Genomic DNA, 18,191 nt, shown 5'->3' on the forward strand with positions numbered 1-18,191 from the left:
CATATATGTGTCTGTTTGTGTGCCCCTATGGATGTCTGAATGTGTGTCTCTATGAATGAGTGTCTGTATATGTGCCCCTACGTGTGTCTCTATGTGTACCCCTATGTGTGTCTTCATGTGTGCCCCTACCTGTGTCTGTACATGTGCCCTTATGTGTGTCTGAATATGTGCCCCTATGGATGTCTGTATGTCGCCCCATGTGTGTCTATATGTGCCCCTACCTGTGTCTGTCTTTACTTGTGCCCCTATGGATGTCTGTATATGGAGCCCATGTGTGTCTGTATGTGTGCCCCTACCTGTGTCTGTATGTGTACCACCACGTGTGTCTGTATGTGTACACGTAGTGGCACACATTCAGATATCCATAGGCACACACATACAGACACACATAGGTGCACATGTAAAGACACACATAGGGTCACATGTACAGACAAACATCGTTGCACATGTACACACATACATATAGTGAATGTGTGTACATGTGCACCGATGTTTGTCTGTACATGTGACCCTATGTGTGTCTTTACATGTGCACCTATGTGTGTCTGTATGTGTGTCCCTATGGATATCTGAATGTGCGCCACTACGTGTGTCTATGTGGGTGCCCCTACGTGTATCTGTATATGTGCCCCTACGTGTGTCTGTATGTGTGCCCCTATGTGTGTCTGTGTGTGGCCCCCATGTGTGTCTGTATGTGGCCCCATGTGTGTGTGTATGTATGCCCCTACGTGTGTCTGTATGTGCACCCCTACCTTCGTCTGTATGTGTGGCCCAATGTGTGTCTGTTCATGTGCCCATATATGTGTCTGTTTGTGTGCCCCTATGGATGTCTGAATGTGTGTCTCTATGAGTGTCTGTATATGTGCCCCTACGTGTGTCTCTATGTGTACCCCTATGTGTGTCTTCATGTGTGCCCCTACCTGTGTCTGTACATGTGCCCTTATGTGTGTCTGAATGTGTGCCCCTATGGATGTCTGTATGTGGCCCCATGTGTGTCTATGTGTGCCCCTACCTGTGTCTGTATGTGTACCTGTAAGTGTGTCTGTATATGTGCCCCTTTGTGCGTGTTTTTGTGCCCCTATGGATGTCTGAATGTGTGTCTCTACGTGTGCCTGTTTGTGTGCCATTACGTGTGTCTGTATGTGTGTCCCTATGTGTCTGTTCATGTGCCCATTTGTGTGTCTGTTTGTGTGCCCCTATGGATGTCTGAAAGTGTGCCCCCATGTGTGTCTGTATATGTGCCCGTACGTGTGTCTCTATGTGTACCCCTATGTGTGTCTTTATGTGTGTCGGTACATTTGCCCTTATGTGTGTCTTAATGTGTGCCCCTATGAGTGTCTGTTTGTGGCCCCATGTGTGTCTATGTGTGCCCCTACCTCTGTCTGTATGTGTACCCCTAAGTGTGTCTGTATGTGTGCCCCTTTGTGTGTGTTTGTGTGCCCCTATGGATGTCTGAATGTGTGTATCTACGTGTGTCTGTTTAAGTGCCCCTACCTGTATCTGTATGTGTACCCCTAAGTGTGTCTGTTTGTGTGCCCCTATGGATATCTGAATGTGTGACCCTACGTGTGTCTGTTTATGTGCCTCCACGTGTGTCTGTATCTGTGAGCCTATATGTGTATGTATTTGGCGACCTTATGTGTCAGTACATGTGCCCCAATGTGCGTGTCTGTACATGTGCCCCTGTGTGTGTGTCTGTATGTGGGCCCCTGTGTGTCTGTATGTGTGCCCCAACGTGTATCTGTACATGTGCCTCAACGTGTGTCTGTATGTGTGCCCGTATGTGTGTCTGTATGTGTGCCCCTACGTGGGTCTGCATGTGTGCCCCAACGTGTGTCTCTACTTGTGCTCCTATGGATGTCTGAATGTGTGCTCCTATGTGTGTCTGTTTGTGTGCCCCTATGGATGCCTGAATGTGTGACCCTACGTATTTCTGTATATGTGCCGCTACGTGTGTCTGTATCTGTGACCCTATGTGGGTATGTATTTGGCCACCATATGTGTCAGTACATGTGCCCCTATGTTTGTCTGTACATGTGCCCCTATGTGTGTCTGCATGTGCCCCTGTGTGTGTATCAATGCTTCTACGTGTATCTGTATACGTGCCTCTACGTGTGTCTGTATATGTGCCCCTATGCGTCTGTTTGTGTGCCCCTACGTGTGTCTGTATGTGTACCCCTACCTGTGTCTGTATGTGTGCCCCTATGTCTATGTGTGTGTCTGTATGTGTGCACATATGCGTGTCTGTTTGTGTGCCCCTATGGATGTGGGAATGTGTGCCCCTATGCGTGTCTTTATATATGCCCCTACGTGTGCGTGTTTGTGTGCCCCTATTGATGTCTTTATGTGTGCTCCTACGTGTGTCTGTACATGTGCCCTTATGTGTGTCTGTATGTGTGCCCCTATGGATGTCTGTATGTGGCCCCATGTGTGTCTGTATGTGTGCCCCTATCTCTGTCTATATGTGTACCCCTAAGTGTGTCTGTATATGTGTGTCTGTATGTTTGCCTCTTGTGTGTCACTACTTGTGCCCCTAAGGATGTCTGTGTATGTGCCCCTTTGTGTGTCACTACTTGTGCCCCTATGGATGTCTGGATGTGTGCCCCTATGTGTGTGTTTGTGTGCCCCTATGGATGTCTGATTGTGTGTCCCTACGTGTGTCTGTTTGTGTGCCCCTATGTGTATTTGTATGTGTGCCCCTACGTGTGTCTGTACATGTGCCCCTTTTGTGTCTGTACATGTGCCCCTTTTGTGCCTGTACATGTACCCCTGTGTGTGACTGCATGTGTGCCCCTGTGTGTCTGTATGGGTGCCCCTTCGTGTATCTGTATATGTGCCTCTAAGTGTGTCCCTATATGTGCCCATATGTGTGTCTGTATGTGTGCCTCTACGTGGGTCTGTATGTGTGCGCCTATGTGTGTCTGTACGTGTACCCCTACAAGTGTCTGTATGTGTGCCCCTATGTGTGTCTATACATGTACCCATATGCGTGTCTGTTTGTGTGCCCCTATGGATGTGGGAATGTGTGCCCCTATGCGTGTCTTCAAAGATGCCCCTACGTGTGTCTGTATGTGTACCCCTATGTGTCTTTATGTGTGCCCCTATGTGTGTCTGTACATGTGCCCTTATGTGTGTCTGTATGTGTGCCCCATGTGTGTCTGTATGTGTGCCCCTACCACTGTCTATATGTGTACCCCTAAGTATGTCTGTATATGTGTGTCTGTATGTTTGCCTCTTTGTGTGTCACTACTTGTGCCCCTAAGGATGTCTGTATATGTGCCCCTTTGTGTGTCACTACTTGTGCCCCTATGGATGGCTGGATGTGTGCCCCTATGTGTGTGTTTGTGTGCCCCTATGGATGTCTGATTGTGTGCCCCTACGTGTGTCTGTATGTGTACCCCTATGTGTGTCTTTATATGTGCCCCTACGTGTGTCTGTACATGTGCCCATATGTGTGTCTGTATGTGTGCCTCTTTGTGTGTCACTACTTGTGCCCCTAAGGATGTCTGAATATGTGCCCCTACCTGTCTGTTTGTGTGCCCCTATGGATGTCTGAATGTGAGTCCCTACGTTTATCTGTATATATGCACTTGCGTGTGTCTCTAGTTGTGCCCCTATGGATGTCTGAATGTGTGCGCCTATGTGTGTCTATTTGTGTGCACCTATGGATGTCTGAATGTGTGCCCCTGCGTCTGTCTGTATATGTGCCCATACGTGTGTGTGTGTCTGTGCCCCTATGTGTGTATGGATGTGGCCCTCATGTGTGTCGGTACATGTGCCCCTATGTGTGTCTGTGCATGTGCCGCTGTGTGTCTGTATGGGTGCCCCTACGTGTATCTGTATATGTGCCTCTACGTGTGTCTGTATGTGTGCCCCTACTTGTGTTGATGTCTGCCCCTACGTGTCTGTATGTGTACCCTACGTGTGTCTGTATATGTGCACCTACGTGTGTTTGTAACTGTGCCCCTATGTGTGTATGTATGTGGCCCCCATGTGTGTCAGTACATGTGCCTCTCTGTGGGTCTCTTAATGTGCCGCTATGTGTCTGTATGGGTGTCCCTACGTGTATCTGTATGTGTACCCCTCAATGTGTCTGTATGTGTGTCTGTATGTGGCCCCTATGTGTGTCTGTATGTGTGGCCCTACCTGTGTCTGTATGTGTACCCCTCAATGTGTCTGTATGTGTGCCCCTATGGATGTCTGAATGTGTGCCCCTGTGTGTGTCTGTTCGTGTGCCGCTCTGTGTGTCTGTATGTGTGCCTCTTATGTGTGTCTGTATGTGTGCCCCCATGTGTGTCTCTACATGTGCCCGTATGTGTGTCGGTACATGTGCCCCTCTGTGTGTCTCTACATGTGCCCCTATGTGTGTCTCTACATGTGCCCCTATGTGTGTCTGTATGTGTGCGCCTATGTGTGCATGTATGTGGCCACCATGTGTGCCCCTACGAGTATCTGTGTGTCTGCCCCTATATGTGAATGCATGTGGCCCCCATGTGTGTCAGTACATGTGCCCCTATGTTTATCTGTTTATGTGCCGCTGTGTGTCTGTATGGGTGCCACTACGTGTCTCTGTATATGTTCCTCTACGTGAATCTGTATGTGTGTCTGTATGTAGTCTCCATGTGTGTCTGTATGTGGCCCCACGTTTGTCTGTATGTGTGGCACTACATGTGTCTGATTTGTACCCCTCAATGTGTCTGTATGTGTGCCCCTATGGATGTCTGAATGTGTGCCCCTATGTGTGTCGGTACATGTGCCCCTGTGTGTCTGTATGTGCGCCCCTCAGTGTGTCTCTACATGTGCCCGTATGTGTGTCTCTACATGTGCCACTATGTGTGTCTGTATGTGTGCCCCTATGTGTGTCTGTATATGGACACCATGTGTGTCTGTATGTGTGCCCCTGCGTGTGTCTGTATGTCTGCTCCTGTGTGTGTCTGTTTGTGTGCCCCTACGTGTGTCTGTATACGTGCACCTATGTGTGTCTGTATGTGTGCCCCCCTATGTGTGTCTGTATGTGTGCCCCTATGTGTCTGTTTTTCCTTTTTCCCTGATTGTTTTAATCTTTCGCAGGTTGGAACAGGGTTGCCCTCACTGGATCTCCTACCCGGTGCCCGCTGAGGTCACTGGTTCTCCTTCCCGATGCCCGCTGAGGTCACTGGTTCTCCTATCCGATGCCCACTGAGGTCACTGGTTCTCCTATCCGATGCCCGCTGAGGTCACTGGTTCTCCTACCCGATGCCCGCTGAGGTCACTGGGCCTCCTACCCGATGCCCGCTGAGGTCACTGGTTCTACTACCCCATGGCCACTGAGGTCACTGGTTCTCCTACCTGATGCCCGCTGAGATCACTGGTTCTCCTACCCGATGCCGGCTGAGGTCACTGGTTCTCCTACCCGATTCCCGCAGAGGTCACTGGGCCTCCTACCCGATGCCCGCAGAGGTCACTGGGCCTCCTACCCGATGCCCGCAGAGGTCACTGGGCCTCCTATCCGATGCCCGCAGAGGTCACTGGTTCTGGAGAAGTTTAGGAGAACATGAATATGAACAAATGGGAGAACATGAAGATGAACACATTTAACCTGTTTTTCTGATTCGTTTTAAATGTATGCTGATTCTATGTCTTAAATTATTCTTTGCTTTAACTGCATGTTTTTAGGAAAACTTAGTAATCTTACATTTTTAAACTTGCTTTTTTCTTCCAGACATAGAAAGAACTAAAAATAGAATAGCCTAATTAACGAAAAAAAATGGATTATAATGGATTTTCTTGACAAAATAGTCGATTATATTGAAGAAAAAAATGGATTATAATGGATTATAATGGATTATAATGGATTATAATGGATTTTTATTTTTCAAAAAAAATCGATTTTAATGACCACATAATCGATTACGTGGTCTAAATTTGCCACAATAATGGATTATAATGGATTATAATGGATTATAATGGATTATAATGACAACATTTCAGACAACATTTTTCCAATATAATCGATTATTATCCATGGAACTCCGGTGCGGGTACTTTATGATCCGTTTGTACCGTTCGCAAGACATTGATAGTTGCGTACACACGAATGAAAGCTGGCTTTTAGAGCAAACAATAAATGTTTGCAAACCAGTTGTTTCTACGCTCACGTTAATTTATTTGGTATAACAACCCGTTCAAAGTATAGATTAGACTATTTCATAAATTGCTGTATGACAATTGGTTTTGTTATACACGTCCTCTGGAAAACTTTCATGAAAAGATCAAAATTGTTTGAGTGGTATTCGTTTATCGCTAGGTTTGCTAATGAGTGGTGCAATACTTTCATCGTTTGACCTAAAATTTACCTGCACTGAATGCAACGTAGAAGAAATTTCGGATCCACTTAACATTCCCCCCCCCCCTTTCAAGAAAGTGGGGGGGGGGGATTCTTTAGTAGGTACAATAGGGGGGGGGGGGAGAGATTGTTAAGTAGATCCGAAATTTCTCTCGTTGAACAAGTGAAGTGGGGGGTGCGACATGCGGCTTGAAATGAGACCACACGAATGGCTCAATAGTTGTAACTCGTGCTTTAAATCGTCAGTTTAAGTAACTGATCACTCAACGATCCCTACTAACTAAGCTTTGTTTGTCTGTTTTTTATACGATTTGACTCATCGCCTCGTGCACCGTGAGAAGGCGCTTACTTCTTCGTGATACTTGGCGTTAAAATGGTAACAAGACTGCTCGTATCAGGGCGAAGCCCTGAATGTCCCGACTGCCCATTAACGTTTATGGAGCAGTAATATCATTAAAAAATTAAAAGTAATAAAACAAAATGAAATTTTTTTTTTTCAAAATTTTTTAACTTTTTTTAAATCATCCCCCCACACGCCAAATAAAGTACAAAAGGATAGGTTTCGCTACTTGTAACAAATCATTTATGGCAAATAAGCTTCGTAAACTAATTTGGAACGATTTCTAAGACAGATTAACTCTCCGCTTACGCGTTAATAGCGCGAAATGTATCGCGCGTTAATTGTCCAAAATTGGTCAAAATAGCAATCTTTAAACCCTCATAACTTTACGAAAAACGATCACAGGTGAAAAATTTTTTCAAATTTAAGCTTAGGACAACAATACCTTTCGAATGATTTTTAAAAATTCCGTCAAAAATGGCTAGTTAAAAAGTCGAAACTTGTCTGAAGAAAAAAAACCCACCCCGAGCACAATTATTCCGTTACTTTCGTATCGAAAGTCGGAACAAAAACTGGAATCCCGCACCGGAGTTCCATGGATAATAATCGGTTATAATGCTTATCGATTATAATTGATTATAATGGGTAGTAAACTGGGGGCTTAATTGGGAGGGGGCGGTAAGCGGTAAACTGTTAGTTAAAGTGCTAGTTAAACTGCGATGAATTAAAAAAAATTAGAGACAAAAAAAATTTAAATTTTATTCTGAAATGTAACATTTTATGAAACGTAATTCGTAGCAACTGCACTAAACAGGAAATGAGATAATTTTGAACAAAATTGTAAATTTCAAGAATAACCTCTCGAAAAAATCCATTATAATCGATTAAAAATGGATTATTTTGCCTCGAAAACAAGTTTCATTTTCTTTCAAAAATAATCGATTATAATCGATTATATTAGTTTTTTTTATTTGAAAATAGTTTCATTATAATCCATTTTTAATCGATTATAATCGATTATTATCGAAATTTATTGAGACAGACCACGAAACTTCAATATAATCGATTATTATCCATGGAACTCCGGTGCGGGATGACCACTGCCTCAAGATCTTAAGGAACATTTTCTTGAGTTGCATTCCGGATTAAGTACGCTGGGTCAGAACGCCGTTGCGTTTAGTTGATTCGAATTGCGCGGTTTCTTGCCTTTGTGCATGTTCTTGTGGCGCGATAGCACCACGGTGCTTTATAGTCTTTATTTGATATAAAAAGACTCCCGTTTTTGTTGTTAATCGGATGGCAGAAAATCTCGGTTTGACCACGGTTGATGATTGGCTTCAAGTCGCTTCTAGAACTGGAACCTGCCGCATTTCGACTGATAGTTTGAAAAAAAGTACATGGGTCTTGGGGATAAATTTCCATCTGATGAGTGACTGACCTCTCAAACCTTCATCGACATCACTACTAAATAACTTGATTATGATGTTGTCACCACTGCTAGTTTCGTGGTTAGTGCAAGTGCTCCTGCGAACCCGTTTATCATTTTGAGTGCTTATTCTGCGCATTTAGTGTGCATTTAGCTTATTCCGCCGACTAAAACGCGTTCACTCGTGTTGACTAAAACTCTTGCCCAGTCACAAATGCTTTTGTAAATCAGATGCGACATTAAAAGATTCATTTTAAATTACTGTTACTGAAAAAAAGCTGCTATGTTCTTTGCAATAGCAGTCGTTCTCATAATTATTTCAAATGTTGTCATTTACTAAAAAAGGTCAATTCGAGTGGTTGAAACGCGAGCCTTTTGCGGGTCCAGATAACCTCGTTCATTCCAGCTACCGTATATCAAGCGAACATTGGAAAAGCTTTGTGAACTTGGATGTTCATCATCCTATGCTTTAGTAGTGTTGATCATCTGCCGTTTTTCAGGGAGCATCATCATCAAATCTTTAAACCTTCACGTTTGATGATTCCGTTAACTTTCGCTGTACTCAAATAGCGCTTAATACTCCTGGCCATCGAAAAAAAGTTTTATATGTCGTTAACGAAAAGCCGCTAGCTTCAAACTGACGGAGTCAGAACTCCTGGATGTGACTTTGAGTTCAAGCAACCACCTTTGAACAATTGCAGTGTCAATTTCTTTGGTCCATATCATGTAACGAACCAGCGAAGCTCGGAAGAACATTTTTTTCGGCTTTCTAACCATCGGCGCCGTTCATATCAAAATTGCACTCTCCCTGGATACAAGCTAGTTTGTGATGGGTACACCGTCCGTCTTTTGTACTAGGACAAATTTTGTTCACTTAAAAATCCCGCAAATTTACGTTTCCGTAAAATAACCAAAGACGTTCTTAGTATACCTTTCTTTTCAGAGCTGGAAAGTTCAATAAACACACGGGCTATTACCTCGATGAGCAGGTTCGATTCAGGGGCACTCAAGCCTAATCACGTTTTTCTGCTTGGATTGTTTTTGGTATCTGTTCGCTACTGATTGTTTGACCATAAGAAACGTTATATCAGCCCACAGTCCCACGGCTGTGAGCGCAGCATGTGGCTGGTAATCTCTTTTGTAAAATTGACTCGAAAAGCCTGACATGGTTTTACTCGCTCGCCGACATCGTCGCGTTAGTTTTGGCAAAGATAACACAGCCCGTTCCGCTTTTTGTTCTCGCTCCGTTTCTTCCTTCCCTGCGGGCAGAGGATGTTAACGTGAGACGGTGAAAAGTTCGCCCTTTGAATTAAGATTGAACTAAATACGTCTCATTGGAATCTATCGGCCATGCCGCCAAAAAACTAGTCCTTTTTTGATGCAAACTTGGTTTTCACCGCAAAATCAGTTAGCCGATTTCGTAGCTTCGACTATCTTGAGTGGTTTGCAGTCAATTTGCCAATCAGATTACATTGGTGATCGTTGTTTCAAAATCGTTTGGCAGTTTAGATGAGTAACATTTTTTTTTTCAAATTAAGCATAAAATTTCTTTTTTTTTCCGTTCTCACAATTATAGTTATGTCAGATTTATAGTTATAGAAAGCGATTCGATAAGCTATATGTTAAAGTTAAAAATTTAAAACAAAACTTCTCAGTTTCCATAAAATTCGTTTTCAATCATCTGCTTATATATGGACTTTCGGCGAATGTTTATTATCTATAAAGATTTGTTGTAAGTCAAATTCATATTAGTTCCTTTATATTTGCAAAATTTTATGGATCTGAATTTCTTTTTGGTCAAGTTGATTTACAAACTACAAATTTCAGATATGAGTCTCAATCAATAAACTTTATGTGCGAGATAATAGTTGTCGTGCTTCGTTTCTAGCATCATAGATACAGTCTTCAAATTATCAAACGTATTTGACTTTACCCTTGCCCCACAAGTCTAAAAATGGACACTTAAAAAAATTTAAATGGAAAAAAACTGTAATGTGATCCAATTTCAAGCATCCAGTTTCAAGCAACCCCTTGTGATATTTTTTCTATCAAAACTTTAAACAAGCTTTTTCAATCACATCGGGTTAACAAGTCCATAAAATTTTCCTTACTTTCGAACTAATTATTTAACGTAATATTTCACTTTTGTTTCTTATATGAGTGAGTTGCTAACAAATTGCATTATACTATTTTTGAAAGGCTCTTGTTTTTTGCTCAAGTTTTACGTTTTCTGTTATAAAATTTGTAGTTAGCTTTCCCTAAAAAATGACAACCAGAAAAATGAGAAGAACCACCAAACTTTCTCGACAGTGCCAGTTTTTTTTGGAATGGAAAAAAATTAAAATGGTACATCATTCAATCAATGGTTGCTGTCTATTCGAAATCTGATTTTTTTGTAAAAGTACTAAAACGGACCCAAAGAAAAAGCTCTTCTCTCCCCAATTTCGATGGTCGGAACAACATATTGTGGTGCAAGATATACTTATGTGGCGAAAGATTTCAACTTGCAAATGCGATTTCCGTGTGCTCTGCCACAGTGAAGAATTTCGATTCTAGTTAAATTGCAAAAAAAAAAATTAAAAACTGTTTGTGCTATCTTTACTATATTTTTTCAAATAAAAGGATTCTTCTGTTGTATCATTTTTAGAGCCAAAATTTGTGAAAAGTTTTTTTCTCATTAAAAAATAATTAGAGTAATGATTTCTGGTCAACCCGGTGAGCTTTAGTATTTTAAATAAAGTCAGAGATCAAAGTAATTTTTGCTTCTACTGGCAATCCGCTCGTTTTTCATTCGAGAAGAAATTGAAAATTTTGTTAGATTACACTTGATTGGAAGTTTTGTATAAGCAAAAAAATATCACAATTTTGACCGAAATTTTTTTAGTTCTCTATTTTATCTAAATTCTTTATCAAATTCCAAATCAACTAAATTTTTGCACTTATTCTAAATGTGCAAGACCTGTTCTCGTACGTGTTGTGCGGTCGGCGTTATTTTCGCGTCCATAATTGTTTTGTTTTACGTTATTTTATTCTGCTACATAAAAAAGGATGGCAAGTAAGTAGTACTTGATTCAATATTTTTCAGCGCTTTTAAGAAAACTTCACCTTCAGAAAAAGCGCCATAATTTGAATTTCACAGATTTTTCCTCACAAAACTTGTTGTTTTGGAGATTTTCCCAGGGTGTTAGACAACAAAAAATGTGCGGTGTAGTAATTACAGAAAATCTGTGCATAACAATTCTTTATCTCTTGGTACTACTTACTCATAGAGAAAAAGACAATGCAGATAAAGATACTGCATCAAAATTACTTCTTCTTCTAAGCATAAAAAAAAAACAATTTTCAGCAGTGACTTGGCTTTGAGTTCCGCTGATCATGCGTTCATCTTTTTTCATCGGCTTGGATAGTCATAACAATTTTATTGAAAAACCCAAAATAAAATTGTCTGGCTTAAAACAGATCTTTAGCTCAATAAAATTAATGTGTGAATTCGATGTTTTTAGTTTTATCACATATGCAAGCTTCCGCTTTCAAACATTCACGAAAAAAATTCAGGTTATTTTCTGTTTGCGCAGAGGTCAGCAATAGAATTATCACAGTCAAAACTTTGGTCCGAGTTTTTTATTCAAACTGCAATCCAATTAGAAAACTTATTGTATTCAGTTTTTTACAGTTTTTAAGAGTCTAGAACGTAATGGGTGCTCATACACAGGTCTTCATGGCTTTTTTGTGTTTTTCTCATCAAAAGTCTTAAAATTTGTTCACGCTCAAATTTGATTCTTTTAACGTTTGAGTATTTTTAAGATGTTCACAATTTTTTGAAAAGAAGGCAAATTCTACGATTGGAGAGCGAAGTAGGTAGTCATAAGAAAGGTGATTAATTTCTAGTTTCGAAAATGGAAATTAATTCTCAGATTTCCCAGCGGTTTTACCTATTGATCCTTTTCACCTATCGTTACAAGTGATTCCCTATCGATAGAGTTTTACCTATTGATCCCATTTTTTATAGTTGTGCTAATTTTAACGAAAAAAGTACATCCTAAACCTCAGAGTGCCTAAAAACTATTATAATTTGATTCTTTGAAATGGGACAGTTGAAACTTTTTCCAAAAGACAAGTCAGTTTTTTTTCTGTTTTCTTGAGTTGATGACACTTTTTTGACTATCTGTTGGCTATGTTGCAATGGTCATGAAAACGTAAATTATTTGATGATTACTTAACATGAACCATAAAGAAACCCCTGATTATTGTGTCGTATCAGACCGCTTCATAAGCTAGATGGAGATTTCATCTCCACCTATTTTTTTTACCAGCTTTTCTAATAGTTATCAAACTTGTTATTGGACAACGTAGCGCACAAACCGATTTCAAACCTCCTTAATTTGATTTCAACAATCTTTTAAATGATGGCTAATGGCATATCAGTTTCGAAAACCCTCAAAAACAAACAAATCAAGGCTAACCAATTCAAATCACTGGCCATTCTTAATTAGGACAAACAAATTCTGCTGACTGCATTGAAACAATTCACTTGATACACACCGCCTACTTTACCCAGGTTCAAAACCAAATTAAAAATAGCATTTCATAAATTTGATCTCCTAATATAACTGATTTTGTAAAAGAATTCTCTGCAATGAGGTTTCATGAGTAGTTTTTGATAAAGAGATGTTCATCGTATTGGAACCAGATCTAAACTAATATTTATCACTGGTTATTTTAATGATATTTTATCTCTATAAAATATTGAATACTAACCAATCATATTCCATCAAACTAACAACCCACTTATTTGTAAGTGTTGAGACTACTTGTAGTTTCAACACCATAACAATTTGAATTAAACTTAGAAAACAGTTGTTCTCATTCTGGAACTAACTCGCGCAAACCGGTGTACACTAGATCTATTGAGACCAGGAGATATAAGAGTAAGATTAAGATTGGTATTAGACTAAGAAGTTGCTCGAATCTATCCGGCCGAAAATGAGATAGCGTGACGAGCAGACGGTGTGCCTTATCTGAAATTACTCTATGAGTATAACCAAAAGGTCATAACTCATCTGGTGCGACCAAGAGTCTCAAACAGACCTTAACTAACCTAGAATTAGACAAAAATTAGATTAGAATTAGACAAATACAACATTTCAAAAATGTTATATGATAAGAACTCAGTAGATATGTCTCTACGACTCAATAGATCAGATCCAATATTCAGAACAATACGAGAACTACCCGGTATTGGAAGAAGACGTCGAACAAGAAACGACATACGACTAGAAATAAACCTACCAATCGATTTCATGATTGTACGACAAAAACAAGATCAAACTGTAGTATTTAGAATACTACCAGCAGTGAATTTAAATTTTCATTTACTGACATAAAATTTTGAGAATCATCTTCAATAACCTTTCATGGCGCTAAACCTAATAATTATACAATAACGACTGATAAAAAACAACACTTGTCGTTTTCCTTAAATCAGCTAAAAAAATAAAATCTTGAAAAAACATTTTTTGAATATAAAAGTACAAATATTAGTTAGTATAAATTATACATCGTTAGTATATATATAAATCATCTCCTTATCCCACCTTCATCACCTAAAACATAGCAGCAAATCTCCAAACTAAAACTTAACCTTTTTAACAAAACCCTCTATTGATAAACTATCAAGGATTATCCTTGTTTTCATTTAATTAATTTCATTTTAAATAACAGATCATCAAGGCTTCCCTTGGATCTTTAAGTTAAATCAAATTATATCTAAAATTTTGATCATCAAGGCTTATCCTTGGATCAAACAAAACTTTTTTGTTCTCCCCCTCCCAATTTGTTTTGTTTCTAACGACCTCAAACGTCGATTCACTACCCAACTTTTATCAAAGACCCAAAATAACCGAAATTTTTCAAAAAACTAACCATTTTAATTAGGATAAACAGTGAAGAACTTTTGTTACTCATCCCACAATTGATCCCCCTCCTCTTAGATGACCCAAGCTAAAAGACTTAAACTTAGAAAATCATAAAAAAGTATCTAACGAACTACTTGCGTTCTAATTATACCTGAACCTCCTGGATCGATTTACTATTCCTCAACCCTTGGTCACAAATCACAACCCCTAAGTGAGATTAGATAAGTCTATCTTAACTTAGAATTATTCACGAGAAAGTAAAAATCATTCTCACAAGATGATATGCGCTTTTCTCTCCAACCCAATAAATACGACCCAAGTTAAGCTAACCACAAAAAATCGTAAGAACTAACAGATTAAGTCATTAGAATCACTAATCCAAACTTTGCATCCCTCATCCTAAACCTTATGTCAAGAGACATTTTAAGAAACAAACAAACAATTATAATACACTACTGTTTAATTAACGACGAAAGATACGACCTCGTAATTACACCACCCAGACAATCAATAGGAACAAAAAGAAAAACACCAAGAAAGAAAATTTTTAACAAACAAAAACAAATTATAAGGAAAAGATTTTCAAAACGAAGAAACGCAGTCTCAGAATCAGAAACAACCGCAGTGCAAGAACTTCACAAATTAACAGATTCAATAAACAAAAACCATCAAATTGACGATCAAATATATTTCACTGACTCAGAAACCACGTCACCAGCATCAATAAAAAGGATACGAAGAATAAAAAAAAATTACACAAACAAACCAATACGTTTGTACAATTGGAATCCACCAATAATACACATTGAAAACTACACGCTAACAGCCATACAGCACACAAAAGATTCGAAATGAAGATAACCTAGAAGATTCAGTACTCCCACTTTTAATACATCTATTAACTGATGCTCGAGGTCCGGTACAATTTTGCAAAAACTTATTCGCAAATTTATTCGAAAAAGGAGGAAATCCGTGCACAAGAGAATTTCCTGATGTGAAAATCAAAAGACAACTTCCTGACCACTATCTCAAAGGTATATGTAGTCTCACATCACAATATGGAATCTACACAATAGAAATCAAATCCCCAAACGCATTTCATGACAAATATCTCCTTCAAACTGATGACGTAGATATTGAATTTTCAAAAGTTTTTACACAATGCATCAAAAGCATACAACATCAAAACTCACAAACAGCAAACTCAATAATCACAAACAATGTATTCTCACTTATCTATAGCTATGTATCTTTCTAGAATTAAAAGAACCTCAAGGCGATTCACCAACTTAAACATCTCGACATACAACTGTACGACAAGAAATACACATATTTTTATTTTTAAAATTTTTAAATGCAATCCGAGAACATCTAACAGGTAATGAAATAACACACAAGGTTAAACAAGATTTTCAAAAAATCTTAGCCTGGTTTATAATCGATTATTTAAGACACAGTCTCGATCTTACCGATCAAGCAAAAAAATCGACCACAAAACACAGATGACGAAACTGTACTAGCAGAACAATCAGATTATGTTTGGAACCCTGAATAGACTCATGAATCATTTATTATTATACCAACAAATATATCAAGTCAAGCAATTAGCGCAAACTCTATTCTGCTACACCTTTGAACTATAATTCATTCTTCCCTGAAAGAACAGGGAATAATAGTTTAAACTCTACTTTTATAAATCAAAACAATTTAAATGGAACAAGATATCTTACACAACAAGATATACAAACTCCATCACATTTCGTAAAGGAAGAAATAGTCGAAACAATAACAACAACAGAAGCACAACGAAGCATTTCACCTATTCAACCCAATTTTACAACTCCAAAACTAAAAAAACCCAACACTACAGCAAACAATCATACAATCCACAGTAAACCCTCTGTTGCACAAAAATTTTCACAAATGGATTACCAAACTTCTCGACCTGTAACAAAACCATCATATAACCAAAAAACATCACATAGAAATAATTTCGCAGAACATAATCATAACTATGTAAACAGACCAAAAACAAGAAAACCTTCTAATATGAATACTCAGAACTACCCATACTCACGAAGACATAATAAACTACAACCAACTTCACATTCAGTAAACTTTAATGATCAACCACGATCCTCACAAGAACCAACTGAAAATTACCCATTTTCTCAACAAAATAAAAAATAATACAAATTGATATCATACTAAAAATTAAACTCATTATTATAAAACTAATTATTATCCATCAGTTGATGAAGAATACTATAATCAAAGTCATCAACGATTTCATTCAAGCCAAAGACCTCGTTCTTACAATATTGACCAACCAGATTTTTTCGAACCATACACACGTGATGAGCAAATACGACAACCTAGAAATAACCAACAACTTACAACAATAATTTTCAACAAATAAAACCCAGCGAATGCACAATCATACCAACCAAACCAAATGCATAACGAAAGTCCACTGCCATTTTATGTACAACAACATGAAATAACAAAAAGTCAACTTACAAACTTTTCTCAAATGCCAAAAGCCGCAGAATCACTACAAATGACTATGAAACCATACCTAATGGGTGGATCATCAATATCATCGAATAAACCACTAATGGTGTTTACAGGCACAGACCCTAAAAATTCTGTAGAAGGTTACCTAAATGCAGTCACAGCAATTTTAATTTTAAATATAGGACCTGAACCAGTAAACACGCCACTTCATCAAAATTGGATACATAGACGCACAGCCTGAATCCAAACCACACTTGACGGCGCAGCCAAAAAATATTTTCAATTTTAGCTATAGAAATAAAATCAGATTCGAAAAGATTCACACAAGAATTCTCAAAAATGTTTGATGCCGAACAAAACAAACAACATCAAAGAGTTTTATGCAATGAGATTCGTAGACTACCAAAAGAAACAATTAAACAACTTGCAGTAAGAATTGAAACACTAGTCCGAAAAGCATACTCACTCAATACCCAAGATTATAAAAATACACTAACGACAGAAATCTTAATGATGAGTCTAACACCTCAATTGCGGAAAATAGCACAAAAAAAAGAGATCATCACATCCTTCCTGAACCCGAGAACGAGGTTTAGACTTTAGAAAACTAGTAGATAAACTAGAACAAGCAGAGATCACTATGAAAATAGAAGAAACGGAAAACTTAAAGTTACAATATGACAACAACATCCAAACCATTACTTCATAAATAAACAATATTAACGACTCTTATACAGAATTATCTAAAAAAAAACCACAAACATATTGAACATCTACGAGAAAAACCCAAATTTTAAAGCCAAACACTCATTCAAAAAGTGGTGTAATTTTTGCCGACGATACGTACACAGCATTGCCGAATGCAAGCAAAACAACACGATAACAGAAATAAATCACAAAAAATTAGAGAACCAAATTAATCATTTCATCAATACATGAAAAAAGATCAAAATTTACCCAACAGAAACATTCATAGTACTAATAGTTCAGGAAAACTACTTCCAAATAACTCAAATTACTCTAGACAACAATCACTTAAAACAACCACCCGACATAATACAACAATCTAGACAACAAATACCCGACATAGTACGAATTATCGAGGAAGATCACCAAATCAATGAAATTCACGAAATTTCTCACAAATCAGATATAGTCGATCAAATAGTCGAAATAGTCAATATCGAAATAACTACTCAAGATCAAATTCAAACCAACCTGAATTTTCGTTTGATGCCAGTTCCCATTCAAATTCTAGAAATGGAAATTATTCAGATAATCGATCTAGAAAATCTTCATAGAATAGATATAGAAAGTATTCCAACGAGAGGAATAGAAACTCTTCAAATGATCAAAACCCTAAATATCAAAATAATAGATCACGAGATTATTCTAACAACAGATCAAACTATCACAGATCAAAACATAACAATTATCAAAATAGATCACGCGATAATTCACAGAAGAGAAATTCGAGTTAAAACAATAGACAAAGAAACTACTCACGTCACCACATAGGAATAACATACGTTATCAAAATTCACAACAAAATTATAGGAGTAGTACATCTAAACATCAGAGACAAGTAAATCAGGTTCAAGCAAATGGAGAAACTCAACCAGACCCGCCTGTTATTGATAATAACGAAAGCACAGAATTGCAATTAAA

General features: G+C 38.4%; 3 protein-coding genes across 3 annotated transcripts; all 3 read left to right on the top strand.

The window, feature by feature from the left end:
• Window positions 1-527: 527 nt before the first annotated feature.
• Window positions 528-1,518, top strand: LOC134854759 (keratin-associated protein 4-3-like). The gene is made up of 2 exons (XM_063871117.1): window positions 528-1,244; window positions 1,486-1,518. Exons 1-2 carry the CDS (start codon window positions 528-530, stop codon window positions 1,516-1,518), a joined length of 750 nt encoding a protein of 249 aa, XP_063727187.1.
• An 852-nt stretch (window positions 1,519-2,370) lies between these two features.
• On the top strand, window positions 2,371-3,888 carry LOC134854760 (uncharacterized). Its single transcript, XM_063871118.1, has 3 exons — window positions 2,371-2,803; window positions 2,845-3,137; window positions 3,607-3,888. The coding sequence occupies exons 1-3, from the start codon at window positions 2,371-2,373 to the stop codon at window positions 3,886-3,888; spliced, it is 1,008 nt and encodes a 335-aa protein (XP_063727188.1).
• A 117-nt stretch (window positions 3,889-4,005) lies between these two features.
• LOC134854762 (keratin-associated protein 4-5-like) lies at window positions 4,006-4,476 on the top strand. The gene has a single exon (XM_063871119.1). It carries the CDS (start codon window positions 4,006-4,008, stop codon window positions 4,474-4,476), a length of 471 nt encoding a protein of 156 aa, XP_063727189.1.
• The last annotated feature ends 13,715 nt before the right edge of the window (window positions 4,477-18,191 follow it).

This window comes from Symsagittifera roscoffensis, chromosome 9, assembly GCF_963678635.1.
Source record: "Symsagittifera roscoffensis chromosome 9, txSymRosc1.1, whole genome shotgun sequence".
Taxonomy (NCBI): domain Eukaryota; kingdom Metazoa; phylum Xenacoelomorpha; order Acoela; family Convolutidae; genus Symsagittifera; species Symsagittifera roscoffensis.

Coding starts and splice junctions, on each gene's coding strand:
- LOC134854760 (XM_063871118.1), top strand. CDS start 2,371: ATGTGCCCTTATGTGTGTCTGTATGTGTGCCCCTATGGATGTCTGTAT. Junction 2,804..2,844: donor ATGTGTGCCCCTGTGTGTCT/GTATGGGTGCCC, acceptor TGTGCCTCTAAG/TGTGTCCCTATATGTGCCCA. Junction 3,138..3,606: donor ATGTGCCCTTATGTGTGTCT/GTATGTGTGCCC, acceptor GTGTGTCTCTAG/TTGTGCCCCTATGGATGTCT.
- LOC134854762 (XM_063871119.1), top strand. CDS start 4,006: ATGTGCCTCTCTGTGGGTCTCTTAATGTGCCGCTATGTGTCTGTATGG.
- LOC134854759 (XM_063871117.1), top strand. CDS start 528: ATGTGCACCTATGTGTGTCTGTATGTGTGTCCCTATGGATATCTGAAT. Junction 1,245..1,485: donor GTGTGTCTGTATATGTGCCC/GTACGTGTGTCT, acceptor TGTCTGTTTAAG/TGCCCCTACCTGTATCTGTA.